Genomic DNA, 27,926 nt, shown 5'->3' on the forward strand with positions numbered 1-27,926 from the left:
TTAGTTTTAGAAATTGTATGTTTACCAAAAATAATATTATACTTTGATTTTTGTATTTTATGGTTTTTTTTTATGTAGCTATTAACAGCCCTTGAAGGCCCATAGCTGCCACTATCATAAGATATTTTTATGACGAATTTGCAGATTTTATTGTAAGTTAGTTGAATTCATTTTTATATACTTCTACTTTGTGTTATTTGGTAGTATATGTTTTATGTAAACTGTACTTTTGCTCCTATAGAGCACTATGAATAAGTAAACAATACTTTACAAGCGGTCAATTTGTATCTTTATAATACTTTTTTCTAAATTAGAATACATTACATAATATTATAAATAATATCATCGCACACCTAAATCAAAACTGTAACAACTCAAAAAGTGGGTATTTTTAGTTATTTATATATTCGGATCCTACAAACAAAGTTGCATGAACCAACAAAACCAATTTAAATTTATCTTGATTACTCTCCAAAATATGGCGCTGTAGGTACTTTTTGTAAAAATGTCTAATTCCATAATCCTAACTACCAAAACCGTCTACAACTTGAGTTTCTGTTCAGACATCAAGCAGAGTGCACGTACGATGGCTGTACAACAGTGATTTATTAAAATAAACAGTTAAAGTTTAATTAACAAATTAAAGTAATTAAACTTGAAAATACGTTTTTTGGAATTCCTGAAAAAAGGGGTTTTTTGAGTTGCTACAGTTTTGATCTAGGTGAGTGATATTTCCTCAAACATTACACTATTGCGATATGAAGTATTATAGTCACATAAATAATAATTGTACACACAGTTTAGAAAATATAAATATAATATTAAAAATAATTTTTACACACTTATTAAGAGATCTTAAATAATTACAAACATAATAATTCTAATCTAATTCTGACAGAACTATTAAGACAATATAAAATAGTATGTGTAGTGACAATTAGTATAATTAAAATAGGAAAAATGAAATATTATGTATAATCTGCCCCACAAGATAACGGGCTAAAAAATGTGTTACTCCTGTATTTACATCTGTCTAAGCATATTTAATAATGTTTTTTTTTGGGTTTCTGCACAGGTCATCTTCCAGTGATACATTATTATTTCAAATAATAATTAAACATGTTGTTAAATCACCTACTGGTTTGATTTAATGATCTTATCTAATAATATTATAAACTAATATTATAATTTGAATAAAAATATTTGCATTGAATAATCAAAACTAAAGTACGATGTTTAACTTATTTGAAAAATATTGTCGAGAATATTAATAACTAAGAGTTTTTACAACAAGCATTTAACATAAAATTAATGAGAATAAACAAATGAAAAAATTGCTTTGTTGATAATTACTCTACATACAAATAAATAATTAAGTGGTTTCCAATTTACCAAATGGGTTTGTACATAATCAAAGTATTAAATAAAATACAATCATCAATAATAATATATGTAATCATCTGACACCTTGAAAGTTTTGACTAATGCCGCAATATACTATTATAAAATAAATAAATAATACATTTATATTTATTTGATTATTAGTATGAAATGTACATGATAAATACATTCTTATGTATCATGAGTGCATACTTTTACACATTTTTGGATAAGATTGTTAATCTGCCTATTGATAAAATAGCTGTAATACAGAAGTAATGATATACAAAAATTATATTGGTTTATTGTTAATATTAATGGTTTTGAAAATGTATTTTTTTTTCAAATTTTTTTTTTTACTTTACTATTGTCATTTGTCTACATAATATAAGACTAAACTTGATAATACTTGATGTCATCCATACTCCAACGTTCAAGAAGTACATATGGATTTTTTTTTTCTTCTGTACAGCCGTTGGAAGTAAAATTAATTCTAAAAAAAAATAAACAGAATTTTTGAATAAAGTTGTGATATTATGTTGAAAAATAATTATTTCTTATGGTTTTTTATACTTAAACTTGCTTAAATAATTTAACTAACAACTTCTTACCATTGATGGGGAAAATAATGGCAATAAATAAATTTGAACCATATCTATTTATTTTTAAGGTTTATTCATATAAGTTCAGGATATTATTTTTAACTTATACAATTTTTTCTATTAATAACTACGGAAAAAACGACGAGTACTAGTAAATAGTTAATGTAAAATCATACTAAATAAAACCCAACACTAAAGAAAGAATTGTTAGTTTTAAAAATAAAATGTTAATAATAGTTGTATAATTATTAAATAAGTTTTAGTGTTTTGCAAGTTTTTTTCTGAACTATTTAGGTTAATGCAAAATAACCCCAACTTTTATGGATTTTCCTGGAAAAGTAGCAATTTCAAATGAAAATGGATGTAAAGACTTGAAATAATAAAGACAATATCCTTACACAAAGTTTTTGTTGTCGTGTGAATTTACATGCTCAATGCTTTTTTGAAAATCACTGTCACTATCATCTTCTGTACTTAGATTATTTTGTTCTGTATCTGGTCTCATTCTGAAAAGGTACAATTTTAATAATAATAGTAGTTATTGTCTTACATAAATTAAAATTATATCAATTTCATAATCTAAGATATTATATTAATAATTAACTTACAAGTAACAATTTATATCGTTCATACTCCAACGCTCAAGAAGGACATAGGGATTTTTTATTTCCTCTAACGAACACGTTGGCATTAAATTCATTCTGTAATTTTAACAAAAAAAATTTCCTATAGTAAAAATAATAATTTGAAATAAAAAAAAGGTTATACAGACTATCAAACACATATTCTGAAAACAAATGAGGATCTTTTTAGTAGATACTTATTAAAAAAAAAAAAAATGAAGGCTATTTTTAAGGACGCTATTGTGATAAAACAATATGAAATTTAATTAACAGTAGAGAATACCAATATCTACATTGATAAATATACATTTTACCTTAAAATAAAAAAATTTAAGGAAATTACTTACATTATAGATTCAATAAATATCAATGTCAAGACAAGCCAGAAATTATTGATAGCTCCAATACTTTGGAGCTATCGTTAATCATTTTATAATTCTGTAAACCATACTCAAGCATAATACAATATCAAGACTATAACTTCTCTAAGCAATTAAAATGTTATGTGTCTATCTAAAATTAAAATAGACTGTTCACATTTGTAATGCAATAACTGCACAAAACGGGAAAATTTTTTAGCAATTATTATACATATATATAGATAACATTATATTGAACTTGTACGAATATACAAAATAACATAGAAAAATTTATTACAAATGTGTTATGTACGGGGAATACTTGATATATTATGTATCTATAAATTACTTACTTTAATCCTCAGAAAATGCACAAATAGTGAATAAATATAAAGAACCAAAATTAAACGAGATAAAAACCAGTAATTAACTTTACAAATATTTATAAAAATATTCACTTAAGTTACCTGGGTAGTCAAAATGTTACTAGTAATTAAACTTTTGTAGGTATAAGTTTTAAGATACGTAAATGGTGAATTTTACAATTTTGGCCGACAGCACTAAGTTAAAGGAACTCTGAAGCGAAGAATAAATATAGATTGTGGAGTATCACTTTTTGAGGAATGGCGAAAATGTTTACTACCGTCTTTTTAAAACAATAATCACATATTGCATCGCACGTATTTTGTCAAGGTGTATTAAGACAGATTACATATTATTATAAAAGTACTTCGTACCGGGTAACATTAACCATATACCAATATTTGTTGACCAATAAAAACGATTTTCAATGATGAAATGTGGCTGCGCTTCTTGTAGTAAACGACATGCTCTGAGCATGCGCACAACCACGGATAGCATAGATTACTCGTCTAAGGTCCTTATCACCGTTTAATTATCAACAATAATCAAAATATTATATATGATCAGGTGTAAAATGTAAATATTTTGTTATAGAGTACCTATGGACTATCAGGATAGACGATAGTTGGAAATTTGAAATTAGTAATTACTTTATTTTATAATTTACAAAAATAGTTATATAAAGTAAAAAAATTGAATTATTAAGTTCTGTTTTATTCGTACATGTGACTAAAGTTGCAAGTTAACTTTGAAAATGTCAGCAAATATGAGTACCCGTGATAAACTTCTTGGTTTGCTAGACGACTTTGAGCTATTGAGCAGGTAAATTAATTTTTTTATCTGTCAATCTCTCAATGTTAATATTTGAAAATATGTGTATTGTTTATACTAAACTTTATTCTGCTCCTGTAGTCGATTAGTACGTTTAGTCAAAAAGTTTGTTACCATAAAATACAAATGTTCTTCATTTTCAAAAGAGAGAATCCTTTGGCTTTGCTTTGTAATTAAAACATAATATGTTCGATTCATGAATTTCCTTACATGTTGTATGTAGTCGATATACTTAAATATTTAGTATACACTACAATTTATCAATGAAAATAAATTCACAGTCCGTCTTTAATTCTTACAGTAGTCTACTTATTTAAATATACTTGTTTAAACAGGGTAATAGTAAAAAAAAAAATGGGGAATTGTAAGTGTATTTTTATTTTTATTGAAAAAACAAATTTTTTTTTCAATTTAATTAATTGTGTAATATATTGACATCTATAATTTAATTATCATCGTTTATTTAATTGTCGATGATTTTACTTAAAAAAAATACATTACTACATAAGTTATTTGTTTATAATTACGCCTAACCATAATGATTTAAATATTTTGTATATTTATTTTATTGATCACACTTTTGATATTTTTATTTACATCTTATAATAGTTGATTCTCTTTCAAATTAAAATTTAGAGAACTGATTGAAAACTTGAGCGCTGCTCGCCAACAAAAAATTAATGTACAACATCAATTGCTACTCACTGAACAACTAGTGGCTACTGATAATGAAATAAAAGCAACTCTTAAAGTGGCGGAAAACCAAGCAGAAGTAGAAAAAAATGTTAATGCCATTAAAGCAGAAATTGAGACACAAGACCAACATATCACACAAATGCAAAAACATTTTAAAGAAGCTGAAAACATATTGGTAATGTAGTGCAACACTAACAATATCAATAACATATTATTATAATACAATTTGTCTAATATAGGCAACAGCTTTATTTCAAGCAAAACAAAAATTGCAATCTATAAATAAGGCAAGTAAACATCCTGTGTCATCGGAAGATCTCATTAAGTATGCTCATAGAATAAGTGCGTCAAATGCTGTATGTGCTCCACTTACATGGCAGCCTGGTGATGCTCGTAGACCTTATCCCACAGGTAGTACTTTCATTGTGTAATATTATTATGTGTTTAATAACGTTTATATTGTTTTTTAGATATTGAAATGCGAATGGGATTTTTGGGTAGACTAAGTGATTTACCACTTAATGGCCATAATATGGTGCAGCCTCAAGGTTTGGCTGATATGGTGCGATCCTCTAACCAAATAGGTAATGAATTTAATTTTAAATATTATGTCAATTATGATAGGAACTTCTAGCGTATTTTTTAACATAGAATATTGCTTATGGAAAAAAGTTGAAGCAATATCCCTTAGATTTATAAGATGGAAGTATATGGAGTGAATATAGAAATGGTTACGGATAGATTTTTGGCAAGAAACAATTTAGCTGGACGACCACATTTATATGAAATAAGGTGAATAAGTAGAAAACCAGTTAAATTTTTATAAATTGTAGATCCTCAGTTTCAACCACAGTGTACTTACACTGTAGTTAAACGTTAAAAAACCAAATAGTTTTGTGATTAAAATAATAGTATAGTTATTTATACTGACAATTGTCTAGGTTTCTGCACAGTTTCTATGCAGTAGGCCTTAGGAGACAGAAGTGAGTTATTGAAATTTCATAGTTGATTATCACTAATCAATTATAGCTTAATTTTCATTTAACGTTGATTAATTGTTATAATCGAATAATCAGGATATTCTTTAATTGAATAATACATTAGTTAAAAAAAATAGGAATAAGCGATCAAACAATAATTCTATTAGTATCAGCTATTCAATTATTTCATAAAAATTAATAGAATAGTCGCCCACCCTTAGAATTTGCTTTGCCTTAACTGTCAAAGAAACCAAAATTATGTTTTTACTTTACCTCTAAAAGTATATGATCAGATAAATACAATATCTCTTTACTAAGCTAAATTTGGTCATAATTTAACCAAGGAATATGTACTGAAGTATGCAGGGTTAACTAGACTATCATTAGTAAAATATTAAAAAATTCTGTTTTGTTCTAACTGATGAATATAAATTGTTTTCAGACCGACAAACGTCTCAACAAAATCAATTTGCCTGGCATTCGACTGGCGATATGCATTTAGGAGTAAGCGGTAGTGTTATTGATACCAGAAACCATTCCAAGGATGTTGCTGAAGATGTAGAAGTCATGTCAACAGACAGTAGTAGCTCTTCATCTAGTGATTCTCAATAGTTGACTGTAAAAATGGCAATAATATTGTTATGTTTAAGTATAACGTTTAAAACTTTTTCTATAAACCTTATTTTTATTGACTGAGCTCTTAAATATACACAAAAATATAATTATAAGAAATAAAATAATCAAGTATAAAAATTATATAAGATGTTTTAACAAAATATTAAGCTATGAGTAACTCATAAATCTGTGACATTTGGGTTGGTGTAGGTAAATCCATCAAATTGAGACTGATCCATTGATTCGAGTATAGTTTTATCGACGGGTGTCAGTCTCGGTTTCTCTTTAGTAAAATGTTTGTCAAAGTAATGTGTATCTAATGGATGGTACTAAAAAAGAACAATTAATAAATAAATATAAGTCAGTAAGATATATGCTGGTACTTACGACTTTAGGCATATACGGAGGCTCTAACTCTCGCCTTTCTAATTTATTCCAGTCCAATGAACTGAAGAACGGGTGCCTAATTACATCTTCTGCTGAATGATTAGATTCCAATGAACCCAATCGTTTAGAGGCATCTTTGTCTAATAACTAATCATAATAAAAGTTTTAAGTATGTAGGGTATTATAAACCATAACATATTATTATTATTTATAATGTGATACGAACTGCAACTAGAACAGATTTTGCAGTGGTTGACAGGTATCTGGGATATTGGGGCTGCTCATTGCATATCGACCAGAATAAAGCATCTTCGTCACAACCACTAAATGGCGATTTACCAACTAACATTTCATAAAGAAGGATACCGAAAGACCACCAGTCTACACTTTGGTTGTATTTAAGTCCTTTGATGATCTGAAATGCACATTATAATTAATGTAAAATAATAACCTGCTTACATATTTAATATGATTTTGAAAACTCACCTCTGGAGCCATGTAATCTGGAGTACCGCAAAACGTGTCCGCAGTTTTATCTAAGTAAATCTGCAACTTACACATTCCGAAATCGGCGATTCTCACATGTCCATTAAAGTCTAGTAATATGTTGTCCAATTTTAAATCCCTAGTTTAAAAATTATTTTGACTAAGTATATGCAACTGGGACTAGTTTAAGTGCAGATTAATTTTACAAAAAAAAAGTATATATATTATACCTGTAGACAATTCCTTTTTTATGTAGGAACTTTAGACCAGACACTATTTCGGATGCGTAAAATCGTGCACGACCTTCGTCAAAACGACCCGACTGTTGAATGTGAAACATTAGATCGCCTCCATTTAAGTACTCCATGACAAAAAATAAATGAGACTAAACAAAGTAAAAGTGTGGTTAATAAAAATAATTAAGAACATCTTTTTATATTTTTAAAAAATTTTATTCTCATAAAAACAAAACACATTTATTAACTAAAGGCTAGGAAAATTAAAAGATTTTTGTTTTTATATAAAATGTAGTATATGTTTAATTTAATATATTGTTTCTGAAATAAAATCATTATATTAAGAATAGTTTTTAGGAAAATATTTTGTTTCTATTTAAGTTTAAAAATGAAAAATATATACACGCAACAAATTAAGGTATTCATGTAAAAATGTTTGTTAAATGCTTTTTATGTACTATCACTAATTAAATTGTGAATAAAAGTGACCGAGTACTACCTTAATGTATAGTTATAATAGGCAGAAATTGCAACATATTTTTGTGGAGTTCTAAATTCATTGTAATACTGATTAAGATTACTGAATGTTGACGAATAGAGTTCAATTGTGATTGCTTATTTTGTTTTGGAAATTATCAAAATAAGTGCAATCCTATTAAGGGTGAAAACTTAATAATTATATAAAAGTCATCTAAAGCTAGATAGGTAACGTATATTGTATAATATAACTGATATAATAACTGAAAATAGAACAATATTATTTTCGCCATAAAACTAATCATATAGGTATTAAGCGTGGCACTATGACAGAATAGCAGTTGTATATACTGTATATAGGTGGTAGGTAACTATTACACAGTCAGATCCACTAGTACACTTTGATTGCCAGACGTTTTAATAGGTCAAACATAAAATGCACGCTTTTAACCCTGAAGCAAATATATATTTGTATTTATGTATGTATTTGATTATATTTTTCAGTCCTTTAGTTACAGCAATATTACAATTAAAAGTTCGTTTCCAATAAACGTATGACTGAAAAACTGTCAATTTCCTTTTAATCATAACAAATTAAACAATTTACTGCGCTTTTCATTGCTCTCGTACCTATTAACAGAATCAGAAGTATGTCTCTTATAAATAAAATACAAATGCAACACAACGTAATGGATTATTTATGTAAAGTCCTTATTCGGGATTCTTACAATATTTCCAGTTGGGACGTTGCCAGCTGGAGGGGATGTTGACCGTTTGGACTTTGAAACAATTAGGTATACCGATTTTCTGGACGACCGATTTAATGTAATAATACCTATGTCTCGCGCAAATTAAAAATAATAATAAAACGATGTACAGTAGCAGCACATTATTGGAACTCATTTTTGAATCATTACTCAAATATTATAACTTATTTGTGAAGTTTTCAGCAATTAGTTATGTCTTGCCTAGTTAGAAGAAGAAAAAATATTTTTAAACTATTTTTTTTACTAAAACTGAAAATGTAAATTTTTTTTATAGAGTTTTGTAAATGTTTATGAGAAAATTTATGGTTGCCGACCTTAAAAATATACAAATAAAAAAAAAAGTGATTAAAGTTACAACGTACAACTTGATAACACTTATTTAGAATGTAACAATTGTGTCAACAATTGTTAAAAATCACTTGTATATACGTTTTACTTAGGTACTTTGAAAAATTTCGTAAAATCGTTTTATTTTAATTTTGTATCTAACTTGGCACTACCATCGCTAAATAATATATATTATATTTATTTTAACAATGGTCAACTTGTTCAAAGCTTTTACTGGATCTTGAGAAATAATCGAAATGCCGAATGATTACATTTTTGGTAAGTACTTACATTGATATAGGATTATCACATCTATAATAGCTAACTATAATAGAGTATCGTATCGCCTACCGGTGACACTCTATAATAGGCGCTGTCGGTGTTTAAGCACTTTTACTTTTTTTTTAGCGGAATTGTACCCCGCTGTATTGTATTGGATACAAACTTAAAAGCTAAAAAAACGTAGTTACCTCTGTTTGAAACGTGCAGAACAAGTGACACAAGTAAGGATGGTTCGTGCCTAGAGCGAGGACTTTGCGCTCGATGAGCGTACACTCAACGTCGTCATCTTCTAGGACCACGTCTTTCTTCAGGCATTTCACTGCATAGTAGTAGTCTGTGCCTTTGAGTTCAGCTAACAGCACCTATAAACAGTGGTTGGGCGTATTAGGACTGTAGTGCGGTGGAGTAGGAAGTGTATAATATAACTCCGTTCAGTTGGCTGTGTTGAAATAAATTGGAAAAAATAATTCCTCGTTATATCACGTAGCACCGATGAAAATGATTCTGTTCACCTGTATCACCAGCTGTTTGTGGATATCCAATAACTTTTTTCTAATTTTGGACATTTTAAATTGTTTTTAAAAAACTAACAGTGGTTGAGATACGGTGGTATGTCTATCCGGAGGAGAGGCGGAATACCCCTTGACAAAATCCTAAATATGCTACTGACACCGAAGCTGTGCATACCTTTCCAAAGCTGCCTTTGCCCAACACTTTCAGGAAGTTAAAATCGTCGACCGTGTACTTCCTGAATCGGGGAATGCTCGTGGCTGGCGGCACCACCCGCTTAGGTCTCGAGTGGTGTCGATAATTGTAAGAACGAATCGTTCGTTCGGCACCGCCCACAACTCCTTCGCCATTACCACTGGTCTGATACGAATTTGCCGGCGTGTCCGACGATGACGACGAATCTAAGATACAGGTAAGGACAACGATAAAACAATAAGTACTGGGTAATCTGTAGTGTCGTTAGATTTGTATAAAGCGTGTGCGTGCAGGTAGACAATTAAATAAAAAAAAGTGAGAACTGAGAAGATTGTATAGATATTACACAATCAATATTATCAAGTTCAAACTTATTTAAAGTTTTTTCATGCTCTACACTTGAAAAACGTAGAACATAATGCGGTTGCGTAACCAGAAATTGGTCAAAAGGGGAGAGGAGGAAAAATGTATATTTATAATATTATAAACTTCTTTTTCGAAGGAGGCAGCAATGAGCTGAGAAAGACCAAAGGAGGGTGTACACACTATACTCCCAACCTCCCATCCCCCTTGGATACATCACTGCTAGTGTTTAATTAAAACAAAATAATAATTTCACCGTTAAAATGTAATATTAGACTAAGTATTCTTTTTTTAAAATTGAACTTTACTACTGTAAGTAAATTGTTACTAAATCGACATACGAGTTATAAAACTTATAATAGATATGTCACCCGCTTCAGAATGAAAAACACAGTGTTTGCCTTTTAAGTTTTGAGTGGATGAAGGATAAATGAATACATATTAAGATTTTTATAGAAACAGATATTACAATGATGAATGGAGTCGATGCAATATTCTCGTTAAGCTTCGATATTAAGTTTAAGTCCTGACAAGTGATAATTCAACGCTTGTATAAAATCTGGGTAAATTCTGTTGACCTACTATCGCGGTAGATGGCGACTACTATATTTAAGTGGCTTATATTTTATTAAGTCCATCGCCATTAGCCAAAAAGCTTCTACTGGATCAAATGACAATTAAAAAAAAAAAAGTAGGCGTATTAGTTAAAAGCTTGGAGGAGACTGGCTAGAGGAGTTAGTGAGAGGTATCTGTGATAAATCTATGAGCTGGTATAAAATTATGAGATTATAGGATGCGGTCACTACCTCTACTATTTTGTGGAGATACATTAATTACACATTTAGAAATAGTGCTACTATGTATGCTTCAATTATTCTTGGGTCAATCGGTACCCAATGAGCCTATGGCAAAACTAATAAGATACCTAGCTAAAGGTTAAATATCGCCGAGCATCCAACATTTTAACGGTTTATAAATAGACGTTCAAATAAAACTTTCATATCTTAGACATAATATATGATTTTCAAAACAAATTAAGGTTCGTGCGTGTTTTGAATTTTTTGTGTCAACTTTACAGTGATATACACGGAAACTCGAGCAAAACACGACGAAGGTGCATAAAACAATTTTATATTTATAACATTCACACGCACACACACAATATACACGAGACACAACATAACAAATGCGTTGCAGGGGACTAATGCCAAAAAAAAACGTACAGGGGGCGGTGATTTCTAAGCTACTTATGACTCCTCTATCCTTCCGCCATAGGCCATAGTGGACAACGTGTAAAAATAAGTTATTTTCACGGTTTATTAAAGTCTGGTATTGGACCAGGTTCATTCATCTTGACCGTATTTCATTCATATAGTCGAAATGATGGTTTGAAAAAGTTTTCAAAAATATACAAGTGCGATTAAATGGTCAATTTGGTAGCCCACCGTTCCCTCTAGGTCAACCCTTCACTAATAACAAATTATTTTCTATATGAAGACCATGAACCACGGGCAGTTAGCACCGTTGGTTGGCTACAGACAAGTTCCAATTTTTGGGGTTGTCAACTGTGTACTACAATGTATTTGATCTAACGCAAATTATTTATCTAAATAATAATATACAAATACGTAAACAACAATATATGAAATTTTTTGGATAAAAATGTTATATACTTTATGGAGGATTTTTTCCACTGAATCCGAATGTATCCTCGATTTTCATTAGAACATTATGAATAAGTTACAAATCAAAAAATTTGAATTTTCATTTTTAATGAACATTTTACATTAATTCTGGACCAGTCTGATTTCAACTAATAAATGTAATAGAAATTTCCTGTTTAAAATAAATTGTAGAACAATTTTTTAAACCTATAGTATGTATTATAAAATGGTGGTTTAGTTTACCAATTATTGTTTGGAAAATTCTGAGACCAGATTCGGATTTAGCGAAAAATATCAAAAAACATATCTTTTGGGCAGAAAATCGGAATTAATTCCGGCCAAAAATACTATATTTTCTTTTGAACTAAAATGGTACTATGTGAAAATATATTTTTTTAAACGCTTATATTGTTGTCATAAAATTGTTTTAAATAAAAACCTTGAGCTGAGTTATCGTTTTTTGGAAAGAATAAAGAATTATTTAGACCCTGGATTAGTTTCGGAAGGAAAAACTTGTAAAAATTAAAATTTTGTAGTAAATATTATACTATTTATGTAAAAATGAGTATAAACATAATATTGTATCAGTATAGTAGTAAAATTTGGCCGGAATTAATTCCACAAACACTCGATTTGGTTTTGTTCAAAAAAGTCAACCCTTTTTTTTACAGTGTAACTACATAATATACTTTAACATGTAATAATTACCATTTTTCAAAAAGCTGTGATTTTTTTTTTAAATCTAATAAGTAAAGCAAAGTTTAATTGTAAACGAATTAAAATAATGAACCTTTCAATTCCTCACTTTGATCACTGTGCTTTCAAATTAACGTTTGAGCGAATTCTGTTATTCAAACATGTTAACGATTACAGTAATCGGATTACTTATGCATGTGTAACATTTTTATTTACAACAGTCAGAATTTGTCAGACGCCTAAATTTATTTTTTTTTAAATCGAGACGGTTGTTGAGAGTCAAGATAAATGAACCTCTGGCTATGATGCTGTAGCGCCGGTCATTGCAGTATTTCGAGAGCCGACAGTTGTTTACGCTTTCAGGTCAGCCGTAAAACATTTATAAAGCAGTCGAAACGTAAATCACGCGTGTTACAACACTAACCGAGTACCTACACCATTGTCACTCAGCGTAGAGATCCTCCCATGTGCAACAATATATGGAATATTTTTTATTTTTCAGGTAATCTTGAATCTTGGTTAAGGTTAAAAACGCCGCAGGGATGGATAAGCCCTTAGGGAAAACGGGATTTTCCCTGTGGACCCTCGTCTATATCTATCTCGGTGGCCCCCATAGTATCACTCATTTTTTTTATAATAAAATAAATACACCATGTAGGTATAACTAGAATTGTGTATGTCCTGTTGACATCAAAACGTTGTAGTTGTGTATCTAATATGTATAGCGTATACACAATATGCGGGAGGCTAGGTGTACCGTGTATTAGGTATCACGCAATTTAATACACCAAAAATATGCACTTAATAATGTATTATTTTTGAAGTAAAGGATTCGTTTTTTTTTTTATTATAGACAATATTACATTTTTACAAAGATAAATCTAAAAATGTTAACGTCCCCCACACAATTAATTAATAATTTCTATTTTATGTTTATAAAATAAACGTATCTCGGGCAGTCCGCTAATAAAAACTGTGTCTCTCTTGAATTAAAACAAACAATAAAAAGTGACCCTTTTGAAGGACATCAAATTTTGCACATGGAAGGTTTTTTTTTATGTCGAGTGACGTTACGGCTAGGATTTTTCGAGAAAACTAAATACAGATTCCCCTCTCCCCCACTCCATTTTCACTGCTTACAACGTGTAACTCAACGGTCAAGGACGGACAGTATACGTCAGTACAATGTAGAAATATGTAAAAATCGCGACGGTGATAATTTAATGTCGACAAAGCTGTTAGTACATACAAACTAAACAGTGACGGTATTACCTCGTTTGAGCGTCGCCAACGCTTCGACTACCAACTTCTGATTGACTCCGCACAAGTTTGGCATGAGCTTCTCGCATTTTCTATGGCAGTTGACGTCACAATCTAATCACGCGCGCGCACACACAAACACATCAAACAAATCCCTGATCAGTATTATTGTTATCGTCATCGACAATTATACATCAAGTAGCACGTAGGCGTAGACTGGTCCAAGTAACACTTAATGGTATATTATGGGTTCAAGTCAGTTATTATACTTATAATTTTTTTTTTACATAAATAAAGAACCACCTAACTATTTAGTTATATTATGATGAAACACAGTGTATTTAGTGTACACTAGGTTAAACGATTAAAAACAGAATAAAAAAAAATCCATAATGAGAAATTATCAAAATACAATTTCGAACTAAATTTTATTTAAATAGATTAATACTTATGAGAAAAGACGATATTTCCTTTTATATTTTCAAATAGAAATTTTTGTTTTCATAGGCTATCACTTTTCTCTTTATGAGATATATGATTTTTATTCAAGTTAACAAATTTTTAGTAGCTGCAACCCAAGTAGATGCATTCGAATGTCTTACAAATACGAAGTCATACTATACCGAGGAAAATTATTTTTATACTATTTAATTAGCCTTTAATTTACAAATAAAGGCGATACATATTGTTATCTACAATAATATTTAATACTAGTCTATCTACTTTAAGTAAAGGTTGTAATTTAATATAAAGTCTTGTTCGACTAATACCAGATTTACATCTATGGGACCCTATGTTAAGTGTTACATGGGCCGCGACCACCTTATGTTTATTACACTTATGATATAACGCTATTATGTCCCTTATTTTATGTCAAGTAGCCAGCTCTGTTTTTTATTTGCTTTAGGAAGCGACTCATGCACTGTCTATAGAAAACCACACGAAAAAATCCCAGTGTCGTAAATGGTTAAACACACACACACGGTTAATCGGTTTACCTATGGGGTCGGGTGCCGGTGTGGGAGAGGATGGTAAACCGGAATCGAACGAGGACACGCTACATGCGATTCTTTTTTCACCGTATTCGTCAGTGTCGTAGTAGTAAGTGCTGTCGCTGCTGCACAACGAAGCCGACACCGAAGATCCACAATCGTCGTCGTCGGACGAAGACTCGTCGTCTGACGATTCTTCGTCCGTTGAGTCTTCGGACTGCAGTTGTGGCGGCGGCGGTGGCGGTGGGGGCTGTTCCAATTTTGCCGGTTTAGGTTTAGGCTTCTCGAACTTGCTCATGGTGCTGCTAACTTGCGACGGCGATATGAACGTCTTGCCGAAAGACGCGCGCACGAACGGCGTGATGACCGTTTTTTTGGATTCCTGCGTGATCGCCCTGGTTACAGACGCCGTGGTTTCACCATCCACCTTCTGCACTTTTTTTTTCACCACTACTTTCTTCTTTTTCACCACTTTCTTTTTGGTCTTCAACGAACCGCTACCGTCGTCTGCGGCGTTATCGACCTTTGTTGTATTATTATTTAACTTGATTACATGCGATTGAGTTTTGGTATTACCGTCTGCATGCTGCGGTTTGGCTTGCACTACGTTATGGTTAGCGTCGAGCTTTCTACTAGCTCCACCCGTCTTTTTCTTGTTAAGCCTGAACGTAAAACTTACCGGTTGTTCCGGTCCGTTCTCCTCTTTGGACGCGGCCGACGACTCCTCCACGATCACGTCGTAGTTTAACTTCCAGTTGACTGGTTTCCTAGCGGCCACTTCCGGCGTAATAGCGGTCTCGGGCTGATTTCTTTTGTTGAGGTATGCCGCCGCTACCGCGGACGCGTCTGACCGGCGTTTCGGCCGTTTCTTGCCACCATCAACGTCCACGGGATAACTTTTTCGTCGGTCTTTTTGCCCTTCCATTTCTTCCATGATCATCGTGTCGAAAAGCGCTTCTTGTTCGCGGAGCATGTCGTCCGTGACCGACGGCCGTCTGTCGTCGGTCACCGCGACTTTAATGCCTACGGACAGGTGCCGTTTGATTGTGCCCTTCTTGGCCATTCCTCCTTGATCTTCCGGTGGTTGATTCGTTACCGCCGGCGACGGACCAGCTGGCGGCTTGTCCGGAGGCGTTCTTTTGTTTATAGTGTGCAACCGGACCACGGTGCGGCCTCGGTGGATGTTGCCGCCCGCGCTGTCGTTGGGCACTGCCGGGTCAGACAATGGTAGTGGCTTGCGGCGGGGAGTTGTCACGTCGATCTCCGCCGCGTTTATGTGCACCGGCCTAGCGTAGTGCCGGGCCGTGATGGCCGCCGGTGCCCTGCGGATGGCCCTGAGCGTTTGTTCGACCGCCATCGAGTTGTAACTCCTGGGCTGTAACCGCGGCGTCCGGCCGTTGGAGCCGGGATAGGGCTGCAGCAGCTGACTGTAATACTGCGAGGAGAACGGAACGGACCGGGCGGAAAACCCGTAATCGGAAAAAAACGGCATCGTGCAGTTCTATATTATAATAGAATATAAATCGCGTTTATAAAATTATGTATTTTACGTACGGCGGTCTTATTAAATTATATAATATATAATAATTAATTTTTTTTTATACTAAATTCTAATCAAAAATGCATAATTACTACGTAATAATTACTGTATGAAAATAATAATAATAAATATGTTTTGCATACGCCGTTAGTATACGTTGGGTTAGTATAGACATACTTAGATGATTTTCAAAAAAAACAGGCACATCTCGGTAAACGCGGATCTGCAGACCGGGTACCGCCAACGGTGACGCGTTGAAGACTAAAATCCGCTTCCCGGCAGTGGTGCGGCCGACCGAGCTGTGTTGCTATAGATGTTTTGCTAGGATATATACGTTTGGCAAGCTCCGAAAGCGAATTAAACGAATTGAATGGCAGCCAAAAGAAATTTAAAACATTGGGACACATAAAACACTTACACAAATATATTTCTGAAATTAAAAAAATAAGGAGAAATTGCATAGGGTCCCGTTTTTATAATCTTATTTTGTGTGTGTGTGTGAATTTTCCCTTTCGTCACGCCATTCACTGTAACCCAATATATTTTTTTGCTCCACTTATTATTATTTGTTTGTTGATTATACAATCGCATTTCCTGGGCGCAACTGTCGGATTTTTTTTTCGAATGGAACTCGAATACCTTTTCGTCGCTGACGGAGAATACACAAATGGTTACCAATTACCAACAAAATGATTTGTACAATGCAATACATACATTCCTTCAATCTTACTTATTGTGTGATAGGTACTGAATTTATGACCGCGAGTATATTTACTCATTTTGGTCGGTTGCCGATTAGAGATCGTTACATGACGTGTGCTTCCAAAAAACATCTTTTTTTATGCAAAAAAAAATTTGCGAGGTAGGTGATATCGGATTATTCCAAATTCGTTCGACCGCTTAAAATTAAACCCGTCACTCGGCGTATGTCAAAGCGCGGTGTGTGATTGACGCTAAAAAAATACCGGCACGTTGTTCTATGCAAAAATAGTCGCGTCGTCTCACCTAATTTGAGTCAAGGTTGACGAGTTATGCTTATGTGTTTGACGGTTACCTATAGATTTATCAAACTTTTTTCAAGCTTAAACCCGTAAAGCATGCATATTTCGACACTGACGGGTAATTCGGTTATAAAAATAAAGAAAACGGCGGCGAATTTAAATTAACCGTAGAAAACTTTTTACCGCTCACGCTTATCGCATCTTACCAAGGCCAAAATTCGGGTTTTGTATGCGAAAAAATCGCCATTGCCAAAGCTTTATCGCAAGATCACGGCGTACGCGGGCCAAAGCGCCCACCTGAAAATATACTCGGCTATAGCTTATAAAAAAACTAACCGAAAATAATAATAATAATAAAACAGAGCTCCGATGCCAATAATCTGTAGCCGGTGGATCAAATATTTTAAAAACAAAAAAATTAAATCAATGTATGATTTTTAAATAATCAAGAGCTTATTGTTATCAGTTTTTATGGTTTATCCTCAATGGAAAAATAATTGCAACTTTAGACAGATTTTAAAAGTTTTTGCACGCTTCATTTATGGATCTTAAGAGCTAAGTAGGAAAACTGTTTACAGAAAAAAATTTCCAATTATTCTGGAAGATAAGTTTATTGCTTGTATTCAACTTGGGCGAAACTAGTACCTTTCCAATTCGAAATATCGAATTTAAAAACATATTGGTTAACGCGAATTTGTACTATTTACGAATAATAGCAAGCGGTACAGATATAAGCGAATTTCGCAAATAAAACATTTTTTACTATCGAAAAACATGCGCTTGTTTTTTATCCCGGTTTGTTGGATTAACCGACAAAACCATAAATATATATGCGTAACACACATGTCTACTGTTTGAATATTTGCATTGCAAAACGGTTTCCAAACAAAAGCGATGATAGCAGTCAGAACTTATACTAGAACCCTAAAACAAAACATCATAAGGTCTATCAATTAAAAGTGAGCTACGCTATTTTTTATTTTCTGAGGAACTGTAATTTTACCGTAAGATTAGGTACACCTAAAAAAAAAATGAGAATCAAACCAAGGAGTAAGGACCTATGAATTAGGCAACAGCATGAACGACACTCGCCAGAAGTTAAAGAATATTTAAGAGACGAGAGTTCACGTATAACATATTGCATAAGGCATGATAATATTTAAAACGCTTGTGTCGAAGGGTTTACGTACAAATATTTTTAGAGGAAGGGGGGCTATTCACGGCATAAACTGTGAATTTGACTACAGGTCATATCATGCCAAATAGACAAATCGAGAAAGAACATAATATCGTCCGATTTGTCACAAATCATTTGTGTAAAAGGAATTGTTGGGTATCGTCCAAATCCGACAGAGGACCGTCACCTGATTATAATATAATCTGTTATATATTACAGTAATAAAAGTGACATAGGTATACCATATGGTATACTATAAACATACATTTTATAGTAGTGCTAAATACGGTAGAAAACCGGGACGGTAGGCTAGGGCGAGTGTCAAATGATACCCACTCAAATTTGATTATGCCCTGTAACGTCCAACATGTAATTTAAGAAATTGTGCTGCAAGAAAACAAATATTGCTTCACCATGCATATGCGCCCCTCGAACTGTAACTCTGGGGATGCTAAAATCCTGGTTAGCTATCAGACAGCAAAGTTGTAAGTTTATTAAAAATACTAATTTTTTTTTTAGAATTAATAATGAACAAAATTAAATAAAAAACTGCCAGTACAGTGGGGTTGGGGCTAAGTGAGGACTAGTATAATAGATCGTAGGAGGCCACAGGTCTGCAAGAATTAATAAAACTGAAAGTTCTTAAATCACTTTCAAATTAAGTTAAAAATCTCAATCCACCTCCCGTCCTAAAATTTAAAATTTAGTAACTTTAAAAGTAATTATCCAAAACTAGTAACGACCAGTCAAAAATTCAGCAAATTAATCTTAAATTAAAAGATAATTAAATATACTCGTTTACATTTAAACTTCAAAAGTTTATAACGCGTTAGAAAATACTACAAAAGGTGATAGTTATTAATATATGATAGTTTTATAATGTTTTTATACATTAACATAAAAAAAAGAAAAACTATAAAATTGCAATTATTTTTGAGAAAATGAGTGTCATACGTTAAATTGATCACCCTGTGTAACAACAGTAAATAACAAAATAGGTGTTATGTGTTTTTGTAAGTTCTACTTGTTCTGTTAGATTGTAATATAAAATTATTAAAACATTCATTGAAAAAGTATAAAAAAAATGTGCATTTAAATTTTTTTAGTAGCTTTTAAAATGTCTGTAGGTACGTCGCGTATTTTTATTAATTCCCTTATTAGAAAGAAATGCATTTAATTTATTTTTTTAATATTATAATACCCCTGTCCTAAAGTAGTAGGTCTGGGTTTCATAGATAAAAATTTAGATTAAGTTTTTTTGTATCTAATATTGAAAATAACACCTTTTAATAAAACATAAACAATTTGTGTACTTTGATAAGAACACAATGACGATATAAAGTGTAGAACATCTATGTAGGAAGATTTAAGAAAAACTCGAGAATTGGCTTAATGTCAAGCTATAATAAAATTGACTTAACGCGGATTGATTATAAAACATTTTCTTGGCACGCCGAGAACGCAATTTTCGCAATTACTCATTGTACATTGGAGTAGTAACTTGTTATTATTTACCAACGTCCAACACATATAGGTATAGTTTGTCATAATTTGGAAACGACGCTAAAATATTATCATCAGAAACAAAAAAACATTTATCTAATAAGTAATGGCAAGCAATAGAAATGTCCTGCAATTAAAACAAATATTAACAGTAGGTACGAGAAATATGGTTTATAATTACTATTTTATCTAATTTGGATATTTGCCACCAACAATTATTATTAATATAAGTCACATTAAGCCCCTGGCTTATAAACAGAGCTGGCTACTTGTTAGCAATGTGATATTACAGTAATAAATGTTAATAATATATGCTACAGTATATAAAAGTACTATATAATTTACAAGGTTGTCAAAAATCAGTACCTTCACATTTTAAACCCTGTTTGAATAATCCGTATAGCAAAGAACCACAATGGTCGCAGAATGTCGGTGACATGAAGTTGTATCCTTTGAACCGGTGTGGCACATCTATTTTAAACCGTTCTCTTAAATACTGTAAAATATGATAAAATCAAAGTTAAATTCAATCATAATGACATAATCGATAAGTTCTTTTATCAAAAAATATTTCAACACAAGGCTGGCATTCATACTTTTAAAAAACTTTTGAAGCTTCTTTAGAATTTGGATAAAAATTATAAACTTTAATTGGGGGACTATGCCTGATTGGTTGCTGACATTTTTTCAGAGTCTGAAGTTGAGAAGGATTTGAATTTATCTAAACCCTCTCTCTAGTTGCGTCTAGACTGTAGGTAATAAAAAAATGCTTAATTTTGTTTTTTTGGTAGTGGGATTTTTTTTATAACGTGATTTAGGGTAATATAACAATCAAATCAAGCTATAACATCAGTTAAAATTGATTTACATAACAAGTACAAATTTTTAATTATATTTTTACCGGCTTGGCCGAGATTTTTTTTTTTTAAGTGACATTCTAACCCTTGCCTGTATTCAGTACACTGTTTTATTTTTAAAATAAATGTAGGTATTGATATATTTATGAAACTATTTCCAACTAACAGATTACTCATAAACCATAAATCACTTCTACAATAACTTATTTAAGTGTTCGAGAACTTATTTTATTTAATGACTTCCTGACATTATCTGTTACCACACTGACCTAAATCAGTTAGCAGTATACCTAAGCTTTAAAGCTGGTATAAATTCATATTTGATGAGACAATATATTTAATTATAAGTTGATTTCATAATAACATAAGTTATTTTGATTATCCTAAATCAAAGACAAGTATCCTAAGATAAGAGAAATACAAAATAGATTTATTAAGCAATAGCCAATAATTATTTGTATACTATATTTATTAAAAAACAATTATTTGAAAGGAAAAATGCAATCCAATTACTCCCAAGTTTAAAAAATAATATTTGTTTATCAAAAATAAATCTATATAGGTATTAGGTATCAGTTGTTTTGTTTTAACCTATGCAAATTAATTATAACAAATATTTTCACGTACGATTTCATACAATTTAACCTAATTGGTTCATAATATTTTCATTTTTAGATAAGCTCTTTTTTGTTTTTATAACCAAATTTAATATTTCTAATTTTTATTATCACAAGTCAAAAAAATATTTTTTGGAAACATTTAAGCTGCGGGCAAAATTATAATATTTTATTACCTACATATTATATAGTTAAGTATTTTGTACTTAAAATTGCACTTAGGACTAACTAATTGCATACTTACTGAGTACTTATAACAGTGTTAAGTACTAAGTTATAAAGAATAAGCTACTTGAAAAATGATCTACTTAGAATATTAAATATTTTAAGTACCTACAAATTATTAGTATCTTCATATTTGTTGTCAAAAAATATGTTAATAAGTATTATTCAATTATAATGTAAATTAGTAAATACTACTCGTAAATAACCAATGTTACTAATTACCCAGTACTGGAAGTACTTTATACTAATAGTAAATTATAATTTATACTATAGCATAGATACTTTGTCGAGTATTAGGTACATAACTACGTGTTACTTAATATTTCTTAAAATACCAATATATACTATTAGTACTATTCGAATACTCAAAACATAAAATGATTTGAGTATGCCCAACACTGATTTTAGGTTATTAAAAATAATAATTTTAAAATCGATTTCAAATATTTATTACTGGTTTGATAATAAATTAAATTAAATAATAAGCTCATGCTGCTTAGGCAGCATTTTTATCAAAACAAAAAAATTGTTCTCAAACATCAAATATTGTTTATAAAATATTTATCACTGCATGAATTTTTAACAAGTAAATAATTCTTTAGGATGTTGCAACTAGTAACATATGGTTGGTTTGTCGTTTGGTGTATTATTTATACAGTACAGATACTTTAAAATTGAAATAAATGTGTATACCTATATTTTTTAGACCATAAATGTTAAATCTAAGCTCTAATCTAATTCCATGCGTAAATGTAAGAATCAAAATGCTGTGTAGGTTTCTAGAATGACGCACATTGAAAGGAGAGGATTTGTAGAATATTCTTTACCCAGAACAAAAAAACATGTTATTTTATTAGTATTCCGCCAATACTAATTTCATAAGCATTGATTTTAACCTAATCTCTGTTTGCCGTTTTGTGGAGTAATTTATCCCGCATCCCTCCATCAATCTACACCATTGAATTATGAACATTATGCTATTTTTCTCTAACACCTAAAATACGTTAACTATACTTCAGACATCTGTTTATTGATATTCCATTTTGCAAGACTTAAAAATTATAATAAAATACAATAAATCTTTTGTAAAAAAATATGTTTCAACAATATGCAAATACAATACATTATACTATAATATATGTTTATAAATTATAAGTATAGTTTATAATATATTATTTTGAACTCTATTAAAAGAGAATTTGTTAAAAATAATAAAATTAAAATCCAAAATTTTAACTTCAAGTTTGACTATGAATGAATGTTTGTTTCGAGTATAAAAAAAAGTTAAACAAAATAATATTGCATTTTTTTGGTAAAAAAAAATACGAAAAAATGTTTGAACATTTGTAGTTAAGTTTTATTGGCAATACACATCTGAATAATTTGTAGTACATTGTTTTTGAATAAACTTAAAAAATATAAAATTGACTAAATATTAAATATAAACTTTATTTTTTTTTAGGTATCAATTATTGCAAAAGTACTACTCTCTAAACATTTATACAGACTGCTAATTAGGTTTTGGTATTAGGTTGCCGAATGAAGGCTTTAATTAATAATACGATACACTCGTAAGAATCAGATTTCTGTTTATCTAAGAAATACTAATCCTTATTTAAGTAAAATAACCAGTAAAAGGTCAAAATATAATCATATCAATCTTTTTTACTCAAACTCAGAGTACTTAATCTATTTTAATTTTAATATTATTAAGCTATCCATACATTTGAAGTATAATAATTACAAACAATCATACATATTTCAACACATATAAAAATTAATAATCAACGTTTTGGTTTGCCATAAACATTTCTTGTACAAGAACAAACATTGGACATAATTTAAGTAAAACGTTTTTAATAATTACTCATTTAATAAATTATTTACTCGTAACAATAGGAAAAAATTAAATATAGCTTCATGTTGTTAATTAATTATAAAATTTATCAACGAATCATTTATAACTATATAGTATACTGTATAATTCGTATTAGATTATGATTCATAAACAATTACCTTTGGCAATGCGTTCTATGGGCTTTATTGAAAAAAGGCACTAGATATATTACAACCAATAAATGAAAACAACAATAAATAGGTACAAATTCGAAATCTACATTAACTTTTCTTACCTACCAACGAACAGACTTTTGATTATTATTATTATTATTATTCTCGTAATCGTATTGTGTAGCGCAGTTCGCAAATAACAATTAATTACTTTAAAACATGTGCTATTTGTTAAATGATATTTTGCAACTAGGTTTACATTTTGCCATGTGCCATATATCATATGTTCCACAAACTCTCTGTTTATTACTTTGTTTGTTCATAAATCATATGGCATTTTCAATTCGTAGATTCCTTATATTATTATGTTTTTTAATGTATCAAACGTGAAAATGTTAAAAGATAATAATAAGAGCTCTTTTTATTTATTTTTTTTTTAAATCGTAAAAACAAAATAATTTATTTGTAACGAGTGTTTTGGAATTGGCCATAATACTAGAGCGTGCTTTGAAAATTTTATATCATTCTGTAAAATATGTCATCGCCGCAATATTTTTTTATATATCTTTTTATCCATAATTTGGCTGACTCACCACTGTGCTTTCTGTGTCTCGGCCGGTGCCCGGACATTGGGTGAGGAGTTTGTCGTGACATTTTTTGTGGACAGCTGTCTGGCAGGCTAAAACCCGAAACAACATGATATAGGTATAAGGTATATCATAAAACCAAATAATTCATACGACTTGCACCATTAACGGCATTAAGTCGTACGAATCGCATTGCAACATAAAACGTTGATCCGCACGTGATACTTACTCTGACACTGATATCCTTGTTTTCCGAATCCCCTACAATGTGAAATGTAAATTATTATTAAAAGGATTACAAGTATAGATTAATGCATACTTAAATTGCTTACCACAAAAAATCCTTACAAAATGCACAGAACGTGGGCTGCCGAAAAAACTTTGCTAAAAACTTGTGTCCTTTGACTATATGGACCTTTTGATGTTTGATAGCCCCTCGCCTTCGAGTGATAGCATGACCTCTAGCAATATCAACGCGTTGAAGCACTGCGATAAAAAAAATACAACTAAACTAAATCGATACGTATTTAAACTACGATATAATATCGCAGTATGAAAGTTTATTCGATTGTGCCTTTGAAATACTTACAATTATCTACGATATTTGCGTCTATTGAGTCATGATTATAACTAGGATATAAGCATTGTGGTGGTCCCTTACTTCGGCTTCTGCCCTGTTAAACAACAAAAGTATAGTATAATAAAATTATTATTATCATCTAAAAATGGAAATATAATGTACAAATAATATTATAAAAAATATACAAGTAATAATATATTCGTAATTTTTAATATTGCTCAAGTTTAGATTTCATTAGAAAGTGTTTAAAATGTGACAAAATAGCTAGATGTGTCCCCACGAACCCAATATCGTTAAACATATTTTACACAACTAAATAAAAGTATGAGGTATGACGACTTCAAATTTCAATAATTTATAAATGCTTTATGCTATTCTACGCCATATTATTAATAGTGAGAATGAGATATGATGCAATAGTTAAATTTCCGAGGAGTATGGTGAAGTATATTTAAGCAAGGTTTTAGTAACAGTTTGTCCAAAAAGTATAAGCGGTGTACCTATTAATAACAAATGGAAGTCATTTATGTATTATAATTAATAAAATACACACAATATACAGAACGACAAAAATTGTCAACATTTTTGTCAATTTGTATAGTCGATCTATACATTACCTGTTTTTTTAATACTTAGCTTGATAATTATTAAAAATATATATATTTCTAAAAATGTTTAAAATAAAGTAAAATAAATAATAATTTGTTACATGATGATCTATATTTATAATAAAACTCCATACAATTGTCAACACATTTATTAACTCGTTCTTCGACCGATCGATTGATACTTCCCGAGCATCAACTTGTCAGCCATCAGCTGATCGTGGTCAAACATTGCTTTACATCTATCGATCAAAACGCATATAGAAGTTAAAACTTAACGAAGTAGGTACATTATCTATTGTTTTTATAAATGACACATATTTATAAATAATACTATTTCATCAAAAGACCTTATGGTTTAAATGGTCGATGAAATGTATACTCAAATATTGACCTTAATCCGTATCCTAGAATAAATGCAGTCATTCTCTGCAGAATAATCAGATAGGTACTAAAAAGCTCTCCGCTCTCGAATACAATTATAATGAAGTATTCTCACTTATATTGTTCGGTTAAGTAACGGGCACATAAAGGTTACGTGGTTTATGTAGCGGTGTAAGTGATGATTATTTATTTATTATTTATTAGGTGTTAATTAAAATCAATACTACAAACTTTTATTTTCAAGAATTTTTTGTTCTATACCCCATTTTACTGAACTCCTTAACTCCGTTAATACCGGGATCGTTAATAGAAACAAGGTAAACCGACCGGCTCAGTGAGAATTTCTATATAAAAACGTAAGCCTGTTTCGTAACACTGTTCATAACGCTGTGGAGGATTTCAGCCTCCATTAAGTTGAAACAGTGTGCATTCATTGTTCATGATCAAGCGGCAAGCCTACGGGCTACGAGTGAACTACCCCCGAATCGATTTTCTAAGTCCATTTACATTGTGGAGAAGCATTGGGCGTGTTAAATGTTTCTCATTAATGACGTGTCAAGTGTGAAGTGTATGCAGCACGAGTAAGGTTGACGACGATTGCGGCGGCGGCAGTATCTGTTCGCGTCTTCTATTCTATTTCCGTCTGTGGGCTCATCCGAGGATCGCGCATCCGAATATTTTCACCGACGCACGTTGACGGTGCGCGTGTTGTTCTATACATTTATAATAAATAATATTACAATAACGTATGACGGTACCAGCGATTCTGCTTAAAAACGTCTTATTCTTTTAAATTTAAATTTTCAGCCAAACAAAATGCCGACGGCGTCGACGTAGAGCCTAGAGGTACCTACCCAACACTACAATGTCCAACGCCTGTATAGGTGGTATACCCGCCCTCCATAAATATCGGTTATGATGTCGGTCATGGGCGCCAAAAGCTGGCGGACTGCGCGATGCTGACTTACCTCGGAATGATGATGATAGTAGTAATTATTGTTGTTGCTCCTGGACCGATTGTCCGTTTGTCGTTTCTGCGAGTTGTTGCTGCAACTGCGCTTTCTGTTGCCGGTGAACATCATCGTGTCAGCGTCACTCTGTATTCTCATTCTGCACCGAATAATGTCAGTTGGGAGACGCGGTCACTACCATGCCGTGACGACCGTTCGGCTCGTACGGCAACGTGTTCTGCTACATAACAATGTTGTTTTGTCTCATATTGTACACATACACATACACACACGCCCGCTAATGATTATTTTACCCGGAATGACGCAACAATGACAACCGGCAATACCTACAGGAACACAGCGTAGCGCGTTTGATTCGACCGATTGGATTTATTTATTTTTTCATACAACAGTGTCTGGATATTGAATAAATAACAATAATAATTGTCGCGATAATTGTTGTCGACCGCCGCCCGATCATAGTGCGGAGACGCGGGCCGTCGAGTTTCGTTTATTATACAAAAAAACAAGACACGCGAACATGGCCGTGTGGCGGACGGCGGCGTGTTCTATTAATAGACATATCGTAGATGAACCGCGGCGCATCGTGGCTGGAGAGTGGTCCATTCCACCACCGGCGGCCAACGTTTTTGTTGTTTTTCACTACGCTTAAACCGTAACCGAAAGGTACGTATTTATTGGCGTGGTCAATTACAACGAAATCTTAACTTGCAATGGGGTATAGGCTGTATGATAACTATTAAAGTAGATAGTAGATGTTTCTTTTGAGGTTTGGAAT

General features: G+C 31.5%; 2 protein-coding genes and 1 long non-coding RNA gene across 10 annotated transcripts; 1 reads left to right on the forward strand and 2 right to left on the reverse strand.

Annotated features, from left to right (window-relative positions):
* Window positions 1–799: 799 nt before the first annotated feature.
* LOC126843632 (uncharacterized) lies at window positions 800–3,706 on the reverse strand. Of its 2 annotated transcripts, none has more exons than XR_007686455.1 (4): window positions 3,432–3,706; window positions 2,591–2,683; window positions 2,381–2,488; window positions 800–1,873 (listed from the first exon to the last, which is right to left on the reverse strand). It is a non-coding gene; the product is annotated as an uncharacterized LOC126843632 (long non-coding RNA). The 2 variants fall into 2 exon arrangements; XR_007686456.1 differs by having other exon boundaries at window positions 3,318–3,434.
* A 180-nt stretch (window positions 3,707–3,886) lies between these two features.
* Window positions 3,887–6,597, forward strand: LOC126843631 (mediator of RNA polymerase II transcription subunit 4). 2 transcript variants are annotated; one of them, XM_050581279.1, is made up of 5 exons: window positions 3,887–4,149; window positions 4,795–5,029; window positions 5,094–5,265; window positions 5,325–5,438; window positions 5,506–5,722. In XM_050581279.1, the coding sequence occupies exons 1-5, from the start codon at window positions 4,082–4,084 to the stop codon at window positions 5,571–5,573; spliced, it is 657 nt and encodes a 218-aa protein (XP_050437236.1). In that variant the 5' UTR covers window positions 3,887–4,081; the 3' UTR covers window positions 5,574–5,722. The 2 variants fall into 2 exon arrangements, with proteins under 2 accessions (XP_050437236.1, XP_050437235.1); XM_050581278.1 differs by lacking the exon at window positions 5,506–5,722 and adding an exon at window positions 6,277–6,597 and having other exon boundaries at window positions 3,889–4,149.
* LOC126843630 (putative protein kinase C delta type homolog) lies at window positions 6,506–27,642 on the reverse strand. Of its 6 annotated transcripts, none has more exons than XM_050581275.1 (15): window positions 27,442–27,642; window positions 27,146–27,365; window positions 25,198–25,282; window positions 24,941–25,094; window positions 24,838–24,869; window positions 24,615–24,700; window positions 20,679–20,808; window positions 14,112–14,213; window positions 10,099–10,322; window positions 9,600–9,773; window positions 7,553–7,707; window positions 7,323–7,461; window positions 7,063–7,251; window positions 6,837–6,983; window positions 6,506–6,778 (listed from the first exon to the last, which is right to left on the reverse strand). In XM_050581275.1, exons 2-15 carry the CDS (start codon window positions 27,284–27,286, stop codon window positions 6,629–6,631), a joined length of 1,908 nt encoding a protein of 635 aa, XP_050437232.1. In that variant the 5' UTR covers window positions 27,287–27,365; window positions 27,442–27,642; the 3' UTR covers window positions 6,506–6,628. The 6 variants fall into 6 exon arrangements, with proteins under 6 accessions (XP_050437232.1, XP_050437231.1, XP_050437230.1 ...); XM_050581274.1 differs by having other exon boundaries at window positions 27,146–27,368; XM_050581273.1 differs by having other exon boundaries at window positions 27,146–27,642.
* Window positions 27,643–27,926: the final 284 nt, after the last annotated feature.

This window comes from Adelges cooleyi, unplaced genomic scaffold (genome assembly GCF_023614345.1).
Source record: "Adelges cooleyi isolate 19-005CV unplaced genomic scaffold, UGA_ACOO_1.1 ACOO_flye_CR_arks_rails_tigmint_CR_PRNA_574, whole genome shotgun sequence".
NCBI lineage: Eukaryota > Metazoa > Arthropoda > Insecta > Hemiptera > Adelgidae > Adelges > Adelges cooleyi.